The 24,053-nt window shown below is 43.1% G+C and overlaps 1 protein-coding gene across 1 annotated transcript in view; it reads right to left on the minus strand.

Annotated features, from left to right (window-relative positions):
• The window catches only part of KCNV1 (potassium voltage-gated channel modifier subfamily V member 1), a 162,077-nt gene extending 138,912 nt beyond the window's left edge, over nt 1–23,165 (minus strand). The window contains exon 1 of the mRNA XM_078685570.1: nt 22,211–23,165. Within this exon, the coding sequence (XP_078541696.1) occupies nt 22,211–23,165 (955 nt within the window). The remainder of the gene's footprint in view (nt 1–22,210) is intronic.
• Between the last annotated feature and the right edge of the window lie 888 nt (nt 23,166–24,053).

The raw sequence follows: 24,053 nt of genomic DNA on the forward strand, positions 1-24,053 counted from the left end.
CTAGGTTTTTCAACAAGGTCCAGGGGCTCCGAATAACCATGGCAGTTGGCCAAAGTCAAGACATTTGTCCACTCCTACTGCTTACAGTAAAAGGTTGTTTTCAGTGGGGAAAACCCCATTGCAAGTTGGGGGCAATGGCTTGCTAAAGTCTAAAAGCCATGTACAGCATGTAATGGAATTCTTTTTTTTAGACGTTGGAAGAAATATATCATCAAAAATCAGAAATCTACTGCTCCACTAAAAGTAAAGTGCAGTTACAGTTTGGATTGATTAAAAGATCTTACCATATGCTCAAAGAACTCTGAAATGCCCGTAAAATCTACAGTGAAGTACAGTTATGGTTACAAATTGATTTGTGAGTTATGGTTTGTACACGAGAAGTGCATCTGCAGTATGCCCAGCTCCAGACCCCTTCACTAAGATCCAGGGCCTTACTGCTACACCATCACTTTTGGGTGTCACACAGCAGAGAAGCTATGTTCAGCCATTAAATGTTCTGTACCTGCTACTCCAGCATGCGCATGGTCTGGTAAAGTGCTTCAGACTGTCCAATGGGTGTGTATCACTGAGCCTCAGCAGCACCCTAATCAGTCAACAATTGGGTGGTGCAAGGCCACAGCACTGTTAAAATCTGACAAAGTCTCCCACATCGGCCTGTGTGTGCTGCTGCAGCCCATCCTGTGCTCCACATGGGGGGTAAGTTACGATTGCTGTTACAGGCATCTGGGCTCTGACTGGGCCGTGAGGCTTAACAGAAGTACTGGTCCCAAATCGCTGTGCAACATATATCATGAAGGAATACCCCTTTGAACTCTGTTCCCCATAGCTAACCTGGCCTCAATTTACCCTGGAAAAGGAACTCATGTTACATCATATGCTTTTCTTATCACCATCCAAATCTACCTACTCAAAGTAAACTTTGCTGGTTGTTTACCCTTAGCTGGAAAACCAAATTTAACAAAGAGTGCATCAACCTTCTAAAATTCAGCAGTTCTTTGTAATCAGATTTGTAACGCCCTCTACAGATCCAGTGTTACTATACCTGGATCTTCCGCTGTCAGTATTAACAGGGAGACCTATTTTATGAGAAGACTTGTCAACATTTTTAGACAAAATGTTCTGCTCGTTTTAAAAATTACAGCACCACAAACAGTATAATTGTCCTAACATTCATCCTAAAGTACTTGTAATCAAAGTAATACTTTTGCTGTTACCCATTCCCATGAAGTAAAGTGTGTGGGTTCAAAGGGTTCCTTTTCCAATTCTTCAAATCCTAAAGACAAGTTTTAAAGGGTTTGGAACTTCCATCTTGTATCATACATTTCCTTTAAAAAAACTATGCAGCAATATGCCTGCTAAATTATTTACATTTCCCAATGTTGCGTCTACAATGAACGTCATTACAGTCACCCACTGTGCACTTCACGTAAACACTGAAATATTTCTGTAAACCCATCCCTTAGCATTTCTAATATCTTAAAGAGGTTATGGAATTGGTCTGACACCTCCAACCGTGTATACCTTGTGTCAAATTTCCTCCAGGGTACACCATATTTTTTGTATAGTGGGATGCGTATCCATTTGCAATTCTTTACCTCTCTCTTCTGAACAACCTAAATGTTGACGAGCTAGACACTCAATATTCAAATCCTGAATGTTTATCTTCAAGGAGTCACTACTGCTAGACAAGAGAAAATTAACATAGTTGGGATCAACTGATGTTCCCAGCAGGGCTCTATCAACAAAGTCAACAGTAGGGGAGACCACACTCTCCTGGGCTATATTGGTGCAATTATGATCATTTCTGCCTTTTCCCTCTGTGATTTTGCAAAGAGGTCAGTTCGAATTGGAAAGGGGGAAGCTTAAAGACGGGCTTTCGGCCATTGCACCACCAAAGCATTCACTGTGATTCCCTGAACATAGGGACTGCTGAACAAAACAGATGGAGGTGTGTGTCCATCACTGAGGCAAAGAGATTCATCAGTGTGGTTCCCCGTTTTTCACTGTTTGTTAGAAAAATACTGTGATACATCCAGCAATGTACCAACGACAGAAACCTGCTACTTACACAGTTGGTTCTCCCTCCCTGACAGTTACCCTGCTTTCAGAGAAAGAAGATGCATCTCCTTCCTGGTAAAAATGTCTTGGGATATACTATTTTTAGTTGTGGGACCCTGTTTCTCCTTGGGGATTTAAGTATGATTTAGCCACCTGATGTTCTCTTCATACTAAGATGGGACTCCCATCTAACTTCAGAGTAAATACCATCAGAGCACAATACAGATCTGCAAGCTCTTATAAATTTGATGAACTTTGGGATAGACCCTGAAAAAAACCCTGGTCTAGAGTGGCACCCCAGCTTATTAAGCTGGCATCTGTTGTGGTGACCTAGGAAACTGTTTAATTAATAAAACGGTATTTGGAAACATATTGAGTTATAAATTCCAGAACACAGTAAATATTGGAAAGACTTAGGGGCCGATTATGATGGAGGATACGGAAAATCCTCTGCGGAGCCTCAGAAGACCCACCGCCATATTAGGATGGCGGTGGGACTAGAAATCTGTCCGCAGCTTTTCCGCCGCGGTTGGCTTACAACTGCGGCGGAAAAGCTCTAATATGGTGACGGTGTCTCTCAGACACCGTCAGCCGGATTAGGATGGGCTGAAAAAATGCTTTTCCGCGGCGGGGTTTCCGCCGTGGAAAAGCATGTGTAACTTCACTGCGGGGGCCCGTTGCGGGCCCCCTGGGTGAAGGGGGGGGTGGGTGGTGCACATGGGGGGTACCTATGGTACCCCCCTGCATTTGTATGCAGAAATCGGCAGGCACCGCACTGTGCCTGCCGCTTTCTGCATACAAATGCAATGTATGCATTTTTACCATTGCGGCTTATGCAGCTTGAAGCCGCACCCGCCGCAATGGTAAAAATAGAGGATGTGACCGCCAGGGTGGTGGTCACATCCTAATTGCACAGGAGGGAACCCCGCATGCCATGCGGAGGTTCCCTCCTACTCTATAATAATTAATAATTGTGGGTTTATATAGCGCTAGAATCAACTCCCGGAGGAGTATCTCCGCGCTTCGACCGCTGGGGAACCCGTCCTGGCTCACCCTGAGAGATGGTCCCTAATGGGTATCTCTAAGGTGCGACCAAGCATCCCCGGCGGTCTGGGGGGCCGTTGTGAAGATGAGGCAAGCTAATGCCCAGAGTTGCCGAGTGTGGTCCCTGACTGGAGTAGGCACCGAGGCGAGAATTATCGATCCCGCTGTGGTAAATAAATAATTAAATACCTGTTCTATTTTTCGGAATAATTAATTAACAGATAGCTCAATAAATAAGAGTCAGGATTCGAGGTATCTTGAGTTTTGCAGGTTTTAATACAGCATAAAGGACAGCAACAGGACAACCTGCACGGGAATAGGATGGCAGGGCCCGGCAGCTGCCGGGGCAGGATCTGGGATGAGCGCGCTAACTTTTAATGACAGTGCACAACATATATATACTAAAACAATTGCATTAGAGTTCATACAGTAGGCGTAGCAGTGGGCGTAGTTAGTAACAGTCGCGAAAGATAAGGCTGAAGTGGGTGTAACAAGAGGCGTGTACATAGACATGTGATGTAAACGTAACAGAATATGTCATAAAAGGGGCGGAAACATGGAGGGGGCTACCTAAAGAGCCGGGACCTCTGACCTAGTGGTGCGCGCAAGCTGGCAATGACGTGTTACTAGGAGGAACTGGGGGCTATGACTTCTGTGCTAGAAGGGGAGACTATAGTCTGGAAAGTCAGAGCGACATGTACCTAAACACTATCTAGTATCTGATGTTTAGAGAACATGTTGATAGAATCCAAAAGCTATCAGGGTAAAGGCTAACAGACTCTAAGACTGGTGCATGCATTATTCTACATGTAGTGCGTGTTGAGGAATATTAAATGACCATTAATACAGTATTTCTCTTACATGGAGACGTAAAGGCTAGACCATGACGGAAACTATTGATGCGATTCAGTAGCTTAGGAATGCAGAGAAGGAGAGCTGGACAGATAACTAGAATCATAACATACTCTTGGCAGGCAGAGAGGCAGAGCCAGGCCGAGCCGGGCACTGTGAGGCAGGAAGTAAGTGAAGGGTCAGGGATACAGGTGGGGCTGTATCGCTCCTCAGCGAGGGTTCAGGAGACAGGAGCTGAATCTGGTGTCCGGGCCCTTTTGAGGCCTAGAAACGGGGACTTTTACTGAATTAACGTGCACACTGTGAAACGTGGCAACGTAACTTTACATAGGCCTAATACTCGTAGCTTTCACGAGAACTGGAAACTGGCATACTAGAGATGGACACAACTAGAATTGCGTCTTTAATCGATCATAAGGGAATACATATGCATATTAATCATGCAGATATAGCATAAGATGGGGAACACGTAGGGACACAGAACATGGCAAAATTTACTTTTCCACATTCCCTCCTTGTCACTACGTTTCCATCAGGAAACATCTATATTCATGATACCATCTATCATTTCATATAGCATCATTTGCTCGTCTCGAATTGTCTTGGAACGGGACTTAGAGCGGGACTTAGGACTAGGAATACAAGAGGTAGCACAAATGCTGCAAATCGCAGGGCCACATTGTAAACAGAGGCAGCAACTGAATATGATCGCTACTGCAATACCTAGAAATGACAATACTTTCCATCCCCAGGCAGATAGGATACTCCAGAGCCAACCGGACCATGTCCAGGTGCCTGGATTCTGGTGTAACTGATGGGCAATTTTATGAAGTCTGGTTATAGCTGAATAAACAGACGGCGCGTTATTAGGAATGAAAATGCAGCAACTAGATCCGATGACTCTACATGCTCCTCCTCTATCGGCCAGTATGACGTCAAGAACGAGACGATTTTGGAGCACGGCAAATCTTATAGCAGATTGTTCTTCGGTTAAGTTACCTAGAGCGGAGGCAGTCTCATTCACAACTGCTTCAAGGGTTCTGGTTAATCTACGTATTAGCTTACTATTCTGGATAGGGCCTATAAAGAAGAAGAATCCTCTGTTGAAGTCTGTATACTGTTCTAGAGCAGTTTCAGTTTGATCGACAATTGGGGACTCAATCTCTCGTCTATGTCTAACGTGTACTAGATGTGTGTCTCTGTGATAATCTGATGGGGCTAGAAAAACTGGTGGCAGTAGGAAGGCAATGTAACATGTTCCATCCCAATCGAGGGGCAGACGAACATATGCGGTCTGGCCACAAACAAAATATGAATGACGTGAGGCTTTGAAAACAGATTTCCCACTGTCACTATACTCGACAATAGTAGTACAATCACTATGTCCTACATGTGTGGAACCATTCTTTCGGACACATAATTCGCCTTTGACTGGTAGTACTGAAATAGCAGGTAAGTCTGGAGTAGGATCAGACTGAACATTCAGGACCATGAAATTCGAAGAATAATTACCTAAATTATAAACTTCATTTTCTAGATCTAACCCTGTTCTATGGGTGAGACCTTGCTTGTCTGGAAAACATGTACTGTTCAGAAGGGACATGTCAGTTGAAGATGACGTTAACATGGACCATGCTCCACACGAACCATTATGTGAAAACGGATAAGGAAACAGTGGCAGAACTCCCTTCGGTGTCTGGAAAGGGGGGAGTGGACCACACACCCAACAATTAGTGGCATTGCTGGTCTGGTGTGAATAGTGTAACATTCTTATAAATGTATTATTTCTCATAGCAAGACGATAGGATAGCTCGTGAGGAGGCAGATCACTAAATGTGTGCTCTACTGTAGTATTAGGAAACTTATTTACAGGAGAAATTGGAAAACATAAATGCAATGCATAACTTGTGCAGGTAACCATCAAACTCAAAAATAAAAGAAAACATAAAATAACGATACATCTGATAGAGTTTTGACTAACTCTCTCACTATGGGGGTCTATCTCATACATGTCAGAAACCTGTCTAACCGTTTCACCCGAGGGGGACTTAGACAATTAAACTGGCTGACTTATTTTACTAGACCGGAGTTTCTTTTTATACTCCTGCTGCGGAGTTTCCTCTAACAGGGGAGGCTTGGAATCAAAGTTTGTAGCGGGACAGTCCTTGAGAATAGGGCAGTTTTTAGAATTCTGGCAGTCCTTGAAAATGTTCTCGGTAAACTCTTTCTTTCGAAGTCCATGAAATTTCTTGACGTGGGACAGGTGCACCCAGCCTTTGCGGCCTTCCAACTTCACGGCCGTGCGGGTGGTCAGAAGGACTAACTTCGGCTCCTTCCAGCGAGGCTCCAGCGGACTTGAACGATCGAAATTCCAGACAAGCACTAGACTTCCTGGAATGATTTCATGCGGTTTCACCTCGGTATTGTCTGGAAATGCAGCGGCAACCTGTGAACGACAAGAGTGTAGGGCAGACATCAAGGAAGCTAGGTAATCTGTCAGCATATTACTGGAAACATCTGTAATACTTCGGGGTCTAGGTGTACCCCACATGTTCGGGGGGCGGCCGAATACGACCTCATAAGGGGACAGACCTGATCTGGAATGTGCGACCATGCGCATATAGAATAGGGCGACTGGCAGGGCTACTAGCCAGTCTACACCTTTCTCTTTACAAACTTTGGCGATGCAGATTTTTAGTGTCTGGTTATGTCTCTCTACGAGACCGGCTGCTTCAGGATGGCGTACACAATGGAACTTCCACTGGTACCCTAACAGAAGGGAAACATGCTTCATGAGTTCAGATGAGAATGGCTGGCCGTTGTCTGAATACACGACCCTAGGGAGTCCATAACGAGGGAAAAATTCACGAACCAGCTGCTTGGCAGTGGTCGCTGCTGTGTAATCTGGAACTGGATATGCCTCTGTCCACCTGGACAAAGCGCATACAACTACAAGGACATACTTGAAACCTCGACATCGCTCCATCTGGATATAATCCATCTGGAGGACTTCAAAAGGGTGGTCAGGAGGCTGGAATCCACCTTGTTCCACCGGGACACTTTTACCTGGATTAAACTGACAACATATCATACAGGTACGGACTTTCTGCTTGGCTGCAGCTCGTAAATGCTTGTTGAACCAAAGGTTCTGGATACTGTCTAACATAGCTTTTTCTCCTAAATGTGCAGGACTATGTGCGGTATTAATAATGACTTGAACCATAGAGTCGGGGAGAAACCATATGGCTTTTCCCTTTGTCAACCATCCCTGATCCGTCTGGACCCCTCCTTGTTCGGACCATTTCTTGATTTCTTCAGGAGTAGCATGTAACTGTATGTCTATGATATCTTGAGTGGGGTCCTTAACTGTCATACATGTAGTCGGATCTGGAGTGTGTGTCAGTGTCGTGTTAACTGGAATGTCTGGAGTTTGAGCTGTGAGCTTGGCTGTTCGATCTGCTAGATCATTACCTTGGGAAATAATGTCAGTGACTTTCGTATGTGCTTTGCACTTCATGATAGCGATAGCTGTCGGTAAATGTATTGCATCTAACAGAGCTTGAATGAGGAGACCATGCTGAATCTTGGTTCCATGAGAAGTCATAAAACCTCTTTCTTGCCAGAGCACTACAAAGTCGTGTACGACTCCGAATGCATAACGTGAATCTGTGTAAATATTAACTTTCAGGTTCTTGGCACGTATGCAGGCTTGGGTCAGAGCAACTAGCTCTGCTGCTTGAGCAGACAAGGTGTCAATACGATGTGTTTCAATAACGTAGGTGTCAGTAGTCACTGCATACGCGGCTACTAGTTCTCCTGTACTAGTTCTCATACATGAACCGTCCACATAAAGTGTCAGGTCGGGATCTGGTAATGCAATGTCTGTCAGGTCTTGTCTTGGCTTAGTCATAATGTTAACAACTTCCACACAGTCATGTGTGGCAGGATTTGAAGTAACTGACGGTAACAGTGTAGCAGGATTTAGAACGTTGCAGCGTCTGATTTCTATGTGTGGCTGGAACAGTGTCAATTCATAACCTGTTAAACGTGCAATGGTCAAGTGCTGGGTCTGTGTTCGGTTTAAAAGAACTTCCACGGAATGTGGAACTTGTACTGTCAGGGAGTGTCCTAACACTATGGAATCACTTTGTCTGATAGCTAGTGCTGTGGCTGCAACTGACTTGAGGCACGCAGGCAGGGCCTGGGCTACTGAATCTAGTGCGCTCGAAAAATAAGCACAACGCTTGTATTGTCCTGCTTGATCTTGTGTGAGAACAGATAATGCAGTACCTTCACGTTCTGTGACAAAAAGTGTAAAAGGCTTACTGTAGTTGGGTGTTGCTAGAACAGGAGCTTGGCATAAGGCCTTCTTTAATTCATTAAAAGCAAGTGTATGTTCAGATGTCCAAGGGAGGACAGTCGATACGGCTGCCTCCTGTGTCGTTAACTGTATCAGTGGCTTGGCTAGGAATGCATACTGAGGAATCCATTGTCTGCAATAGGAAGTGAGGCCGATAAAAGCTCGTACCTCTTTCTGTGTCTTGGGCTGTGGAAGACTCGCTATTAACTGGATACGGTCAGGTGTCAACTGCCTACCCCTCTTGGACAGTAAGTGGCCTAAATAGATCACTTGCTGGACACAGAATTGAAGCTTCGAAGGGGACACCTTGTGCCCCATCTCGGCTAGGAAATACAGAACTGTAAGTGACGCACGCTCGCAGTCACGTTCAGAACGGGCTGTGATCAGTAGATCATCGACATACTGGAGCAGGGCAGTTTCTGTTGACATGTGAATATTGTCTAGTTGTCTCTTAAGTGCTTGACTATAAATACTAGGACTTTCTGTGAAACCTTGAGGAGCTCGTGTGAATTTATAGCTCCTTCCATTTAAACAGAATCCGAAAAGGTACTGGCTGTCTGGATGAATGGGAACACTGAAAAATGCGTTTTTGAGGTCTATGACAGTGAAAAATGTGGCTTCAGAATCAATGGCTGTCAATAGGGATGAGATATCTGGAACAACTGGGTACTGGGAAATTATATATTTATTAAGTTCTCGAAGGTCAATCACTAATCGATATACGGGAGGTGCATTTGGATCAGTACGTTTCATGACTGGAATGATAGGAGAATTACATACATTGGAGTCAGTTTCTACAACCACTCCTTGAGCAATGAGCTCATCAATAATTTTGGATAAGGCTGCTACAGCCTCAGGTGGCAATCTGTACTGTCTGATTCGTGGCAAGACTACACCTGGTTTGAGAGTCACACGATGGGGTGTGATTTGCATAAAACCAACATAAGTTGGACCTTGCGCCCATAGATGCTGGGGAACATTCAGTAGTCTTGGATCAAAATCACGTAATACATAGTGACCCTTAAAGTCACGTAAAAACAAACGTATTCCTTCTGGGGAGCAGCAAATAACTGCACCTAATTCTTTCAGTGTCTTAATGCCTAACAAATTTTCTGGACATGATTTCGTAAGTAATAAATCAGTAGTTCGGGACAATGGACCTACTTCTAGAGTAACTGGTTTGGAAATCTCGTTAACTACTGGCTTTCCTGAAAATCCAAGGGAAACATTTCTAGAGCCTGAGAGCGGAGCCCCTGGAACCTCGTCATGACTGATAGTAGTCCTACTTGCCCCTGTATCAATCAGAAACTTTCTGTCTTTCCCTAATACTTGACTATGTACATAAGGACCCTCTTGATCTACAGGAATCTCGATGAGAGGCAAGCCTACCTCCCTCTCTAGGCTGTTTCATGAGTACGCTTGATACTCTGGATACTCGGACTGTGCATACTGGTACATCTGCTGTGTAACATGCTGTGTTGCAGCTATAGGCTGCGGTGCTGGAACTGTCTGTTGTGCATTCTGTGGCTGAGAAGTCTGTGAAACTTGTTCTTGTCTAGGCGGACGTGGTCTTTCTTTAGTCTTACCAGTAGCTATGTTGTGTTTCAGAACTGCACACTCGTTTATAAAATGACCTGGCTGTTTACAATAATTGCATGTCCCTTTAACGGGAGCTGCAGGATGACTGGCTTGATTCGTACCCCTCTTCTGACTGTCTTGAGGAACAGATTGTGCAACTAATACTTTCATTTTCGTGTCTTTCATACGTTTCCTTTCGTGATCTTGCTCTTTTCTGATTCTATTCTGGTGATACTGAAGCATCTGAAGCATTTGTGACGGAGTGTTAGCTTGCCAGGTACTTTCGACTTTCAAAACTCGATTTTTAACTTGTGGGCTTGAATTCTCGACTAGTTTAGTAACAAAAAGATGAGGGTATGACTCACTACTCGTCTTCAAACCACTGTTAATACTAAAACATTTCTCGAATCTAGAATAAAAATCACTAGTATCTTCGTCTTGTTTCTGTTTACAGGCTGAGATTGCATCCCAGTCCTCCTTTTTCGTGGCTAATAACCTAGGCAACACTTGTATTAACAGTTCGGGTAATTCTTTACATTTCTCTCCTAGACCGGTACCTGGTACACGTGTATTTTCTTCAGCTTCTAGGGCTGCCCAATCTATCTTTTTCTCTCCCACCTCCCATTCTTTTTCCTTGAGTTTTTCATATATGCCCGCAGGCAACAGGACCTTTAACATTTTAATTATATCTGGATACGTGTATTCTCCCATACGGAGCATGTCCTTTAATTCACGGTGGAACCCTGCTGGATCTTTATCGTGACAGGGAATTAACTTTTTCATCTCTAAGAGTTCCATCTTCGTAATCGGGGTGTAAACAAATACTCGTTGTATTTCACCATCTGGTGTCCTAACTGGGTGTACTTCTCGTAACGGATGCTGTCTATGTAAAACGGTTTACTTTCTGGAGGTGAGACGTGAACAAAATGCGGGTTCAGAAACGTTCTATATTTGTGGCGCTGTTCTAGAATGACACTAATTAAATCGGTACCTAAACCTTTCCATTTATACTGGAGTAACTCGTTCAGGATATCATGTAACGGACCTGGATCAGAATGTTGACCCTCATACAGTGTAATGAGGTGCTGGATCATATACATACCCCCCAGTCGCTGCTCGGCTGGGGGCAATTTCAGAAACATTTGTGCCACTATTTCGTCCGGAAAAGTGGTAGAATCAGTAATCCATCGGACTGCTGATCGGGCTAGTTCTTGTTCATGCATGGTACTAAGTTCACTATAACCGATTCGTGATTTCAGAATGTGATCGGTAGCTTGAAATACTTGCTCTAGAGAACCTTGTTCTGGTGCTGGAGGAGGAACAGTTTTCTTGTAGTCTAGACGTGAATGTCGGTCGGAAAGTCTAGTTCTACCTACATACGCTATTCTGGAAGGATTCTCGTCGTCTACCTCTTCAGTAGAAGAGTCATTCTCTTTCTCGCTTACTTGTGCTGTTTTGCGTTGTTCGTGTAACCTTATTATTTCTTTACGAATTTTCTTGTACATACTTTCTATACTACTGATTGTCCTGTGTTTACCCTCGGCTATATTATCACTCCACCTTGTCAGAACTCTCATTTCGGTCGGATCTTTAGTCGGGGAATCTTGTTCCCTTATTAAACAATTGATCAGAAACTTTAATAACATAAGCTGGGTTTCAGATTTCCTGAGAGACATGACTTCACCGATACTTTCTGGATCTTCTCCTGTACGGATGAAACGATACATTCTGTCTAGATCTTCTTTCATATTCGGTAGGGTGTCCAAATACTCGGTCACCCGTCTTACACGCAAGGAATATATAACCATATTATTCTCGCCTGGAACTGGATCATAACAGCATTCGGTAAGAGCTTGCCTGATTTCTGCGACGGACTGATATTTGGGCGTACGCTGTAACGCACGTTCATGTAACTCGACTAACGCTAAACGTTTATTTGGCGGCGGGGTACCAGGAGGACCTCCTCCCGCGGCCCCTAAACTGGAATCGTCGACTGATACTCTTCGTGCTGGCAAAGTGATCAATGTAGCGGGTACTTGTAATGTAGGCTGGACCGGGGGTACCGTAACAGGTGCTGTAACAGGTGCCCCGGTGACTGGAGGAGCCGGATTTACATTATTTACAGGAGCTGGCGGAACAGGGTTTGCATATTCTGGGACTGTGTCATCCAAATAGGACGAGAGAAAAATATCGGCTGCGGTCGGTTTGTGACGTAGCTTGGTCGGAACTAAGGGTGGCGGAAAATTACTGGATGCCTCCGGGGTTGCTTTTGGCAAGCCCTCGGCAAGAAGAGGATACATACCCTTAATGAGGGCATTTCTCTGTCTGTCTGACTGTTCGGTTTTAACTCGTTCACCTATTTCGATTAATTCCCTTTCTTGGGCTCTTTCTAAGGATTCTCTACTTAATTCTGACTTTCTGATTTCTTTTTCTGTTCTCTTGTGAGATTCTTTGCGCCATAACTCGATGGCATCTTTCTGTGACTGTCTGGCTTTCTTTTTCCATAATGCTTCTTCTACTCGCATGATGCACTCGGCATCCCATGTACCTGATACAGGCCATCTATACTTTTCCTCTAACTGTTTGGTGTACTCCACCCATAAATCTAGATACAATATGGCACTTATGCCATGCTTTTGATACATAAAATGACCTGGACTGTCCCGAGGCGGGACAGGAACTGCTTCCTCGAGCAGACCTTTTCTAGTTCTTAACTGACGTAACTTGGAGAACAGAGGCATGGCTGAACTGGAGTCTAGATACAATACAATACACAATGAACACGATGATTACTGGAAAACACCACATTCATACCACGACATTGAAAACACATTGAAGAACATTTAAAATAACAGTTCGGACAAAATACTACCTGGAATACTGAAAACAGAATACATGAATTTCTCGAGAACAGAACTGACTAGAACAGAAACTAGAATGACTAGATGCACTGCTAAAACAGCACGAAACTTACCGGTCCCATAAAGAGACACGTCAGGACCCGCGTCCACCTAGGTGAACACTTCGTGTTGGATCTGCGTACCCAAACCCACGGACCAGAGACAAATTAATTGACCCTGTCTAGATACTACCCCAGCAACGGTACTCACCGGGCAGCAAGAACGGAAAGCCTCGGACTGGACTGGACTGCTACGACGACGGACGGACGAACTTCGGACTTCTGTTACGGGTGGGCCTCCGGATACCTCGGACCTTGGACTCTTGGCTTGGGCTCTGGTCGGGACTCGCCGCGTTCCTCCACCGCCTCGTCTGGATGCTGGACCGCAACCTCCGTCTCCTCCGTGGACCTGAGGGATACTTGAAGCAGAAATATCTGCACGTGCACGGTATGGTTCCGTCACGGCTGCAGAGGATCAGGGGGCCTGCGTGGCTTCTCCGGCGCGTGGGGAAAGGGCAAGTTCCTATTCGGGCGCCATTATGTGGTAAATAAATAATTAAATACCTGTTCTATTTTTCGGAATAATTAATTAACAGATAGCTCAATAAATAAGAGTCAGGATTCGAGGTATCTTGAGTTTTGCAGGTTTTAATACAGCATAAAGGACAGCAACAGGACAACCTGCACGGGAATAGGATGGCAGGGCCCGGCAGCTGCCGGGGCAGGATCTGGGATGAGCGCGCTAACTTTTAATGACAGTGCACAACATATATATACTAAAACAATTGCATTAGAGTTCATACAGTAGGCGTAGCAGTGGGCGTAGTTAGTAACAGTCGCGAAAGATAAGGCTGAAGTGGGTGTAACAAGAGGCGTGTACATAGACATGTGATGTAAACGTAACAGAATATGTCATAAAAGGGGCGGAAACATGGAGGGGGCTACCTAAAGAGCCGGGACCTCTGACCTAGTGGTGCGCGCAAGCTGGCAATGACGTGTTACTAGGAGGAACTGGGGGCTATGACTTCTGTGCTAGAAGGGGAGACTATAGTCTGGAAAGTCAGAGCGACATGTACCTAAACACTATCTAGTATCTGATGTTTAGAGAACATGTTGATAGAATCCAAAAGCTATCAGGGTAAAGGCTAACAGACTCTAAGACTGGTGCATGCATTATTCTACATGTAGTGCGTGTTGAGGAATATTAAATGACCATTAATACAGTATTTCTCTTACATGGAGACGTAAAGGCTAGACCATGACGGAAACTATTGATGCGATTCAGTAGCTTAGGAATGCAGAGAAGGAGAGCTGGACTGATAACTAGAATCATAACATACTCTTGGCAGACAGAGAGGCAGAGCCAGGCCGAGCCGGGCACTGTGAGGCAGGAAGTAAGTGAAGGGTCAGGGATACAGGTGGGGCTGTATCGCTCCTCAGCGAGGGTTCAGGAGACAGGAGCTGAATCTGGTGTCCGGGCCCTTTTGAGGCCTAGAAACGGGGACTTTTACTGAATTAACGTGCACACTGTGAAACGTGGCAACGTAACTTTACATAGGCCTAATACTCGTAGCTTTCACGAGAACTGGAAACTGGCATACTAGAGATGGACACAACTAGAATTGCGTCTTTAATCGATCATAAGGGAATACATATGCATATTAATCATGCACATATAGCATAAGATGGGGAACACGTAGGGACACAGAACATGGCAAAATTTACTTTTCCACACCGCTGACCCTGGTCCACGACCCTGCCGCGTCGGGAATCGAACCCTGGTCCCGGGCCGTCCTCTGCTTACGGGACTGCCGCCTCTAACCAGTGAGCCACACCACTTCACTTCACTTCACTATGGTGGTGGACGGACTCAGGTTCGTCCGCCATCATAATCGGCCCCTTTTTGTGATACAAAACTATTGCGATGCAGAAATATCTTTGTCAAGAATATCGATTTTATCACGTACATAATATATCATTGTTACGAATACCATTGTTTTATATTGTTTTCAATACTATAGGTGTAAAAAAAATTTATCTTAATGTTTTTTCGAATATATATATATATTTTATGTTATTATTGATTGCATAATTTTTAATAATAGTTATAAACATAATTTGCCATTTGAAGTGATGTATAATTTTAATTAAATTTCTAATAGTAATTCATAGTGTTGTATTGGGTGCTAGGTTTGTAGGGGTATAGGGTGGGAAGTTAAGTAAGTATTAATTAATGAAGGATTAATTATTAATGTATTATTAATTATTTAAGTGTTTATTTATTATGAAAATTATGTAATGACATATATTAGCTATATTTTAGGTGCGGGCTGTTGGGCTTGTAGGGATATAGGATGGAAAGTTACTTATGCAGTCAATTATAATGAATAATTATTATGTAATTGATAATTATGTGCATCATGCAATAGTGATTTATTTTAGTTGTGTGTTGTTAAGTTTGTTGGGGTATAGTGTGAGAGAATAATTAAGCAATAATAAATTTTTAAAAATTAATAATCGTCAATTAATTAGTCAATTATTATCAATGATATAAACTGTGTCATACCCATTTATTTAGTTATATTTTAAGCGCGAGCTGCTAGGTTTGTGGGGATATAGTGTGGGAAGTTGATTTAGTAATACATAAATAACACATGTTCTAATTGATAATTACTTTTTCAATTGTTTAATAATCATGTAAATTGTTTAATTTTGAATTATGTTTTACATTTTTTATGTTAATTAGTAATGTTCACATTAGGAGTTTTATATTTGATCTAAATTAATAGGGTTATTCGAATCTGTAATGTATTTGAAGTGAAGTACTTACCCGCATGGTGCACAACTGGAGTGGGAATAGTAAAATGTAACCCCTCCGAAGCCTAACACTTTCCCTTCAGCTCTACAGACTGGAGTGGGTATAGTAAAGCTTTGCTCTCTAAAGTACACACAGTACATACAATTACACAAACTTGAGTGGGAATAGTATATCTTACTGCTCTGAATTCCAATTCTTTCCCTACTGTTGTACAGACTGGAGTGGGAATTGTATAGCTTACCCCTTCGAAGTCCAGTCCTTTCCCTACTTCTGTACAGAATGGAGTGGGAATAGTAAATCCTAGCCCTGCGAAGTCCAACGCTTTCCCTACTTTTGAACAGACTAGAGGTAGAATAGTAAATGTTACTCTTCCTAAGTCCAACATTTTCCGTACTGTTGACCTGTTTGGAGTGAGAATAGTAAATGTATTTATTTATTCATTTATTTATATTTAAACTTGTTTTGTTATAGTTGTAAATTTAAAAAATAAACCAAAAACGTAATATAATGTAAACTATATATGTTTTACAATAGTGTTACATTATATATATGTATATATAAACAAACACACCTGTGTGTATTTGTTTATATAAGTATATATTTATATATAGTATTAAGTGCTATTTAAATTTGTTGACTTTACATTATATTAATTTTAAACAGTAATGTATTAAAAAAATTCTTTTTTAAATGTAATATTGGTTTATATAAGTATATATTTATATATAGTATTGAATGGTATTTAAATGTGTTGACTTTACATTATATTAATTTGATACATTAATATATTAAAAAAATAACTATTTTAAATAAATATGTATTATTAAAAACAATATGTGTATGTTTTAACAATATTAGTGTGTAACAATATTTTTTCCAATATTTGTGTTCTTGCCATTGTAAGTATAGGGAAGCAATAGTTTTGTAATCTATATTTTTGACATAAGATTTTTGCATCAAAATATTGTTTTCAATAGTCTGTCAGTGATCCCAATTAAACTCCTTTTAACAAATTGTCTTTGTTTAATCATTATATCAAACACTCCCTATGAATAGGTTCAGCTTCAAACACACACTGTACTTCATTGATGTTGAGTCCCAATGGTTGAGGAGAAATACACCAACTTCTTCAGGTGAAATTGAGCCCATGGAACTGCTGGATCTGTTAATGCCAACAGCCCCAGTAGCCTCACCATTTTTTTTAAATTGGCAACATTCTCCTGCAATATATTCTTTATGTGACCTTTGATTTTTCAATCCTGTCCTGTGGTCGAGAAGCTCTGGCCAAACTAGCCATAAAACGAGCACCAATAAATGGCAAGTCCTGCAACGAATAGCCTCGATGATTTGAAACCCATGGTTCTTCAGCGTGCTCCATAGTACTTCTCCATGTTACTGAGCCTTTAAAAAAGAAGATTATATACATTTATCCCCTTTGCATGCAACCCAGCCACCTTTACGGTTAGGACGTTTGTAAATAGTCTGTGGACCAAATTTAAACCAAACAAAAGTATCTGCAATTGATAGTGCTGAACTGCTTCCATGAATGTCAGCCATTTTTATGCTCTTCATTTATCAGTAGTTGAAAGTATACACTTGTGATATTCAATGTCACTGGAACGCTTGCTTGGTTTAATAAAGGAATATTTGGCAGCAATGTTGTTAATCAGAATGATTTGTGCAGTATGAACTTGTTGAATGTCTTAAATTCAGAACATGTCTGAAATATCCATTTTGTTTTCCAACAAAAAAGAAAGTGGAAAAAAAGCCACAATTCCTTTCTGCCTCCAGGACTTATTGCTTTCTTCCTCTCTTGTGCTTGAATAACATCTGTCATTGCTTTCTTTCTCAATGGGTCCTAAGAAGAAAGAGTTTTCCTGATCACCTTTTGGGGTAGTTTGCTCTTCCATTCAAATTCATGTCCTGGACTTTTAACACTCATCTGTCTGAATCTGACTTTTTTCCAAATGTTAATGAATTGAGAAACTCTGCCATCTAATGGAAGGGCTGATGTTTCTACCACACAGTCATAATTTAGCATTTGCTGTTTGGGAGGAGGATGAAACAGGCCTTTGAGGTCCGGATTTCTCAGCAAAGAAATCTCCTTCACTATAGATCCTCCCTAGAAAAGGTCTTCTCATATGGTACGGTTGAGATTTTACATTTCTTCCTTTCAAAATATTCAAACTGAAATAAGGGTGAGCTTTGAATTTTACTTGCCTGAAGGAATAATTTTATATATCACTGACTATTATACTAGTCTGTCAAACTGAGACCCAAAGAAAAATAGACTCACAGGCAGATATAATAACGATTTGAGTTGTGTCTAGTTTTGAACACACTGGCCAGATACACCTACATCCTGCAAGAGTGGCTCCAGAGGCTGCTGCTATTATCAATTCTGAGGATAGGGGTTAGATCAACTTGCCAGGCACTAATCAGGTCACTAGCTGGTGAATCAATCCCGTTGTTATGCCAACTGATAAAACATTCAAATGTAACCGAAAAATGTTTGATATAGCAAGTCTGAGATGTATCGTCTTCACTTCCCGTTGAACCAATGAGCTTTTTATAGATATTTTTTGTTTTCTGCTAGGGAGAAAATTAGATCTGTAATAATATATGCCCTCTTACAGTAATTATTGATGCACTTTATTATTGTTTCTATACAATGGAATAAATAACAATGGCACATTGGCACTTTAAAATGCAATATGTGCAAAATTCTGTTATAGTAACTAATGATGTACTATTATTGCATTTTATCCTTGTCTTTAAATGTTATAATTAGTAATTATTGTACGTTGGCACTTTAATTGCAATATATGTGATATCTTGCTATAGTGTTTGTTGATGTATTTTATATGTGCTATCAATGTAATTAGCTATGCATGATTAAGCCTATGTTTGATTGATTTTATATTCTTTTTTTGTGTAATGTATGGTGAATTGGTCCGGTTTTGTGACATAATTATGAATTATGAATTTTAAAATGATAATTGTGGTACAGTATTTAGATATTAAGTAATGTAAAGATGTTTGATTGCAATGATTTTAATTAATCACTCAATAAGGATTTGTTATTATTTATTTAATCCTCATATGTATACTCTATATTTCTTAACTAGAAATCTTCAGAATGATTGCTTCTCCATATACTTCCAATCCTGTCCAGTATATTTTTGCTACTACATGCATAGGGAACCAGCCCTGCTCCTGGGTTCCGAATCTAGAAACAAATCTTCTTATGACTCTTCCAGATTAGAACCTGGAAAAGTCAAGTTATCTCTAATGCAAACTTGCAAGGTGTTAAAATTGTTCCTTCATCATATCTACCTTTTGACTATACATCCAACTCCTGATCCACCTCTGGCCTTTTATTAGCTTGTTTAGCTAAAGTTTGATTCACAGATCCAATGGTAACTAAATGTAACTACCCAAGATCCAAGAAAATTCTTTATTTCTCCCGGTGTTAAAGGAGCTCTTCTATATTCTTACTCTGCTCACTGTCCCTGTTAGTCTCCAATTTTTCCATAGGCAAAAAAGAAAGAAGAAGCAAACCTGACTTTTACATGGTTCTGCTTCCAGGTTTCCTTGTTGCCATCAAAGCCCACACTGCCCCATTCTCCAACAACTCTTGAGAAATGTGTCTTTTTTATAGGGCTACTATGATACTTTCAAACTGCAAAGGCCCATCTCACCCTACTAATGGGCAATAGCACTGGGAGCTGTGTGTATAGTGTAAAAGTAAGTGCTGTGGCAAATACCGGGGGAATTTTTTTAAAAGAGGAATAGGATATGCCTCACAGGAGCAACCACCATACGCCTGTTGAGAAGTGCTACCAACTGCCTCAGTTTGTCATCAACAAAACTTTCCTATTCAAACAGGATATCCTATCCAGCCTGAATATACCTGCGGTTGGTAAATGTAGTGTAATCACTTAAGCTGTACTTTCACACTACTGTCCTGCTGCTATTTGGGATGGGGTTCACATAAGGAGATTTATTGTGAGTGGAGGTTGCCCCATTTTCCCTTTCTTCCCACTTCAGCTCCTCTGTTTGTTGTTAATCCAGTGTTGCCATGCCAATAGAGAGAATTCCCAGCCTGCATGTGCTAGCAGCACTGACAAAACAAGCTCAGCTAGAGTCTGAACTTTTTCTATACCATAAACCAAACTATGGACATGACCTCCATGTCCATAGAACTCACAACCAGTGCTATGGAAGTGGAAGTGACATCCAAGTGCTAAAGGCAAGGAATCTCTCTGATGATGGGACAATAGGGATTCCCTTTTCTCTCTGTTTTCCCTGCATTTTTGTGACATAAACTTCCAGAACATGAGAGTATTAACACATTTCCCACCAACCAGAATTTCACAATTTGTCCCAATAAAAACACTACCACGCTTGCATGGTTGATCCAAGTGCCCGCTACAGAAAGAATAAAACCAGGGACAAGAGTCCCTGGTTTGATCTGCAGACATGGTCCCTGGTTTGATCTGTTCCTGTCACAGTTTAATTCACACAAGTTTCCTCACCCTGGTCACCCCCAAGTGTCTAGGTTTCAGAAATGTTTGAGTATAGTAGTTTTTCATTGGTGACAGCTAAACTAGGGCCCAATTTGCTCAGCTACACGCATTATAAAAAACATTTATATTGCTGGGTTATATATGATGTTCCCAGGTTTCGACTTTGGGAATTTTGTATCTTAGGAGCTAGACTCAGCCAAAACAAGTGGGGTAACATTTGTATTGGGCAATGAGTGGGAACAAAGAAAATTACATATGCTGTTGCCAATTGGATTTCTCTGTGTTTGAGGCTTCCAAATGTTAGCTTGTGTTCAAGAAGGAAGACATTCTCAAAATGCCCTTGGAATCACATGATAGTATGAGTAACTACAAATTCAGAGGTATACAAATAACCACCATTCCTAAACTTAGTATCTTCTGTACATTTCCGGAATATATAGTCTTTCTTCATACCCATTTATTCTTCTTAAAATTTTACCATAATAATTGCAGTATAGTCGGTATACAATGTAAGGTGCAGCTCAGTTGTTGGATCTGGTTATGGTTATCGCTTGATTTTGGTGAACGTATAAACCCTATATATCGCTTTGGCTCAAAGGGTCTATTGTTATGGATGAAAACATCACACAGACTGTATTTTCCTACTCATTTTCATTATCTTTTTTGTTTCAAAAGTATGTTTCTTTGAGAAAACTTTGAGATATACATAAAGGAGCACTTGCTAAATTCAGAATGTTGTCTTCCTTACAGAATGGTATATAAAAGTAGGGGAAACAGAATAAATACCTATTAGAAAAATGAAAAAAGGCGGTAAATGTGTTTTAAAACAATTCTGTTGTTCCTCAAAAGCTGGAAACATGGTAAATGTTAGCACAGCAAACTTTAAGCTAATGCCATTTTTTTGAAGAAAAAAAAGCATTCACCTTCTCGTAGAGCACTTTTTTTTCCCAAACTCAAAATTCAACAATATGTTGTCTAGTTTCTCAGTTCTCTCCAGGGAGTATACAAACCTGGGGTACCTTTAGAGTCCCCTGGATGTAGGAAAAAAAAGACACACATTTGGCAATTATAACTTTTGTCGAAAACAATAATGAAGTTTTAAACATAAGCTTTCCTTAACATCCAAAAATGGGCTTAACATTAGGGAGGGAAAGCTCTACAATCAAGTGGTCAAAAGAAAGTACTTTCAGGTCCTTGCCCTGTGCCAGTTGAAGCGCAACACCTGAGCGCAGCGAGTGATACCTCTTAAGAAAGGATTTGCTGCACTAAAGTAGGAATGTACCTTATTTTGTTTACTCTTGAGGCGCTCTGCACCGAGTTGATGACAGAAGCCAATAAAGGAAGACTGGGGAGGGTTAGATTAGTAAAGCATGCACTCAGGCAATGGGTGATGAGCTGGCATCTGAGTTGCAGCTGACAGTGTTTTTTTGGGCAGTGTGGTGGTGGCTTTGGGCTGTGTCTGTGCTGTTCGGATGCCACCAGCCTTTCTGGAGGCAGATGGGCCTCTATTACCTCATTTTTACCAATGGGGCAAAGGTGTCATTCCCAGTTTCTGACTGGGCCAGTCTTTTTCTGTACGCAGATTGAGCAGGGTCCTGAGCAGAAGCTGCCTCACTTATATTCAGGTGTGCTTCACCATTGTAAGGTAATCCGTGCACAATGAGACTTGGCAACATTTGCATTTTTTTATCTCATTGAAGTTAAGACAACATTCCTCTTTTAGAGATCCCTCGCCTCCTTCCTTCTGTTCATAATATTTAATAACACTGAAGCAGTGTTTTGTAAAAAAGGCTTAATCCCCAAATGTGGGCCACTTTTTTTAGGGGGCCCGGGGCCTATTTTCGATCCCAATACAACCCTGAGTCTAGGGGCAATGGGGCGGACAGTATTCATCTATGGGGAGTATTGTTTAGGTTACGTGGACTCAGGTTGCGTGGAAGTGAGATTGTATAATGCTTAAACAACCACCACAAACGCTGTTGGCATATTTCAGAGGTGAAACAAATGGACATTTTGGGTCAGCCAGTGGACACCTTTACCCTCCGCAGCGCGCGTGCACATGGCCCGGGTACCTGTTGAATGCCGGCCCAGCTTGAGCATCCGCAGGGCGCGCATGAGCCGCAGGATCTGCACGATCTTGCCCACGTTCTCCAGCTCGGTGCTCGCGCCGTAGGCCAGCTCCACCAGCAGCGTGATGTAGAAGGGCAGGATGGAGACCACGTCGATGAGGTTCACCACGCTGCGCAGGAAGCGGCCCTTGTCGCGGACGCAGAAGAAGCGCAGCAGGAACTCGGCCGTGAACCAGGTGATGCAAACGTACTCCAGCAGGGCCGAGAGCGGCGCGTCCACCGAGCCCAGCTCCAGCGAGATGAGGGCCATGTTGGCGATGGAAAGCAGCACGAAGCCCATGGAGAGTGTGCCAAAGGTGCGGGCGGCCGCCGACGAGGCGGGCTTCTCCATGAGTTCCCAGAGCCGCTGGCGGGCGCTGGCACAGGGCGCCCCGGTGAAGTCCTCCTCCTCGACGTCGTCCTCCTGCTCGTCCTTGCCGAGGTCTAGCGCCTCGCTCTGCTCCTTGCGCCGAAAGTATTTGTCCCGGCAGCAGCGGTCCAGGCACAGCTCGCCCAGACCCCAGTACTCGATCTCCTGCAGGAAGGAGACGGCGCAGAGCTGCTCCATCAGGTGCAGCCGGCCCGTGCGGTAGTAGTGCAGGACGTACTCGAACATCTGCGCGCTTCGGTCGAAGAAGAACTCGCCCTCCCCGGGGCTGGCGTCGTCGCAGAGTTCGGCCGCCTCCAGCCCGCGGCCGGCAGCCAGCAGCCGGCCCAGCCGCGTCTCCGGGTGGCAGGACAGGGTCTGCTGGGACAGCACGAAGCGCCGGCCGCCCACGTTGATGAGCAGAGAGTCTGGCGGGATGTCCTGGCGGGGCGGCGGAGCCTCGCTGCAGAAGACGCTGGAGTCCTGGGAGGAGAGGGAGCAGGTGTCCGCCTCATCCTCCCCTGTCTCCCCCGAGCGCTCCGAGGCGCTCATTCCGCATGCTTCCGATCCTCTTGACAGGCGCGCGCTCTCCCTCCAAGGGGCTCTGGCATTCCCATTAATCAACGGCACCGCGGCACTTTACAAAGTGAGCACCTCCAACTTCTGCTGGTTCTGGAGAACAAGGTGATCAAATATTTTTCAGGAAGTTGAACATCCGATGCAATGATGAAAGGTGGAGCGTAGTAGCCCTGATCTGCCTTCCCCAGAGCAGCGACATAGACACTGGGTTAGCTTGTCCCGTATCTTAATGGGAGCACAAGCGAGGCGCTGTTTCTAGTGTTTCTGGTGAGGTAGGAGCCGTCACATCACATCTCACCGTGTGCGCACTCCCACGGCTGCTCCGGCACTGAGAGAGCGCTCACTGCTCAGTGCTGACTGACACAGGCTCAGCCAACCACGCTGTCAGTCGGCAGCTGGCAGGAGCTAGCGTTCACTGTCAAGTTACCTGTTCACCCACCTCGTCCCTCCCGTTTGTATAGCAGAATGTTTCCCTTGTTGATTACGATGTGCGCCTGGTTGGCACATACAAGGCGCTAATGTAAACAAGTCAGAAAGCAAGAAAAAAACGTAGCATGGTTAATTAGGCCAGGGTAGATTGTGAAACAACGTTGGATCTGGGGGAAAATGAAGCGCTTGCCCTACGAGAGAGACCGGGAAATGGACGCGCTCAAATGCCTCCGTAGCAGCGTCTCGCCTCCTGTAATAGGAGGCACACCTATGTAGTATACATGTTCTTCGCTGGTGATTATCTAACACTTCACGCCACTATCTTCGGTTACCTAAGATGGGTTTTAAGAGATCCAGCCGAGGTTTAAAGCGGGCATTTCAGAAAATAAACAATGCCGACTACCAACGGGCGTTTTCTGGTGCTAAATTAAG

This window comes from Lissotriton helveticus, chromosome 4_1 (genome assembly GCF_964261635.1).
Source record: "Lissotriton helveticus chromosome 4_1, aLisHel1.1, whole genome shotgun sequence".
Taxonomy (NCBI): domain Eukaryota; kingdom Metazoa; phylum Chordata; class Amphibia; order Caudata; family Salamandridae; genus Lissotriton; species Lissotriton helveticus.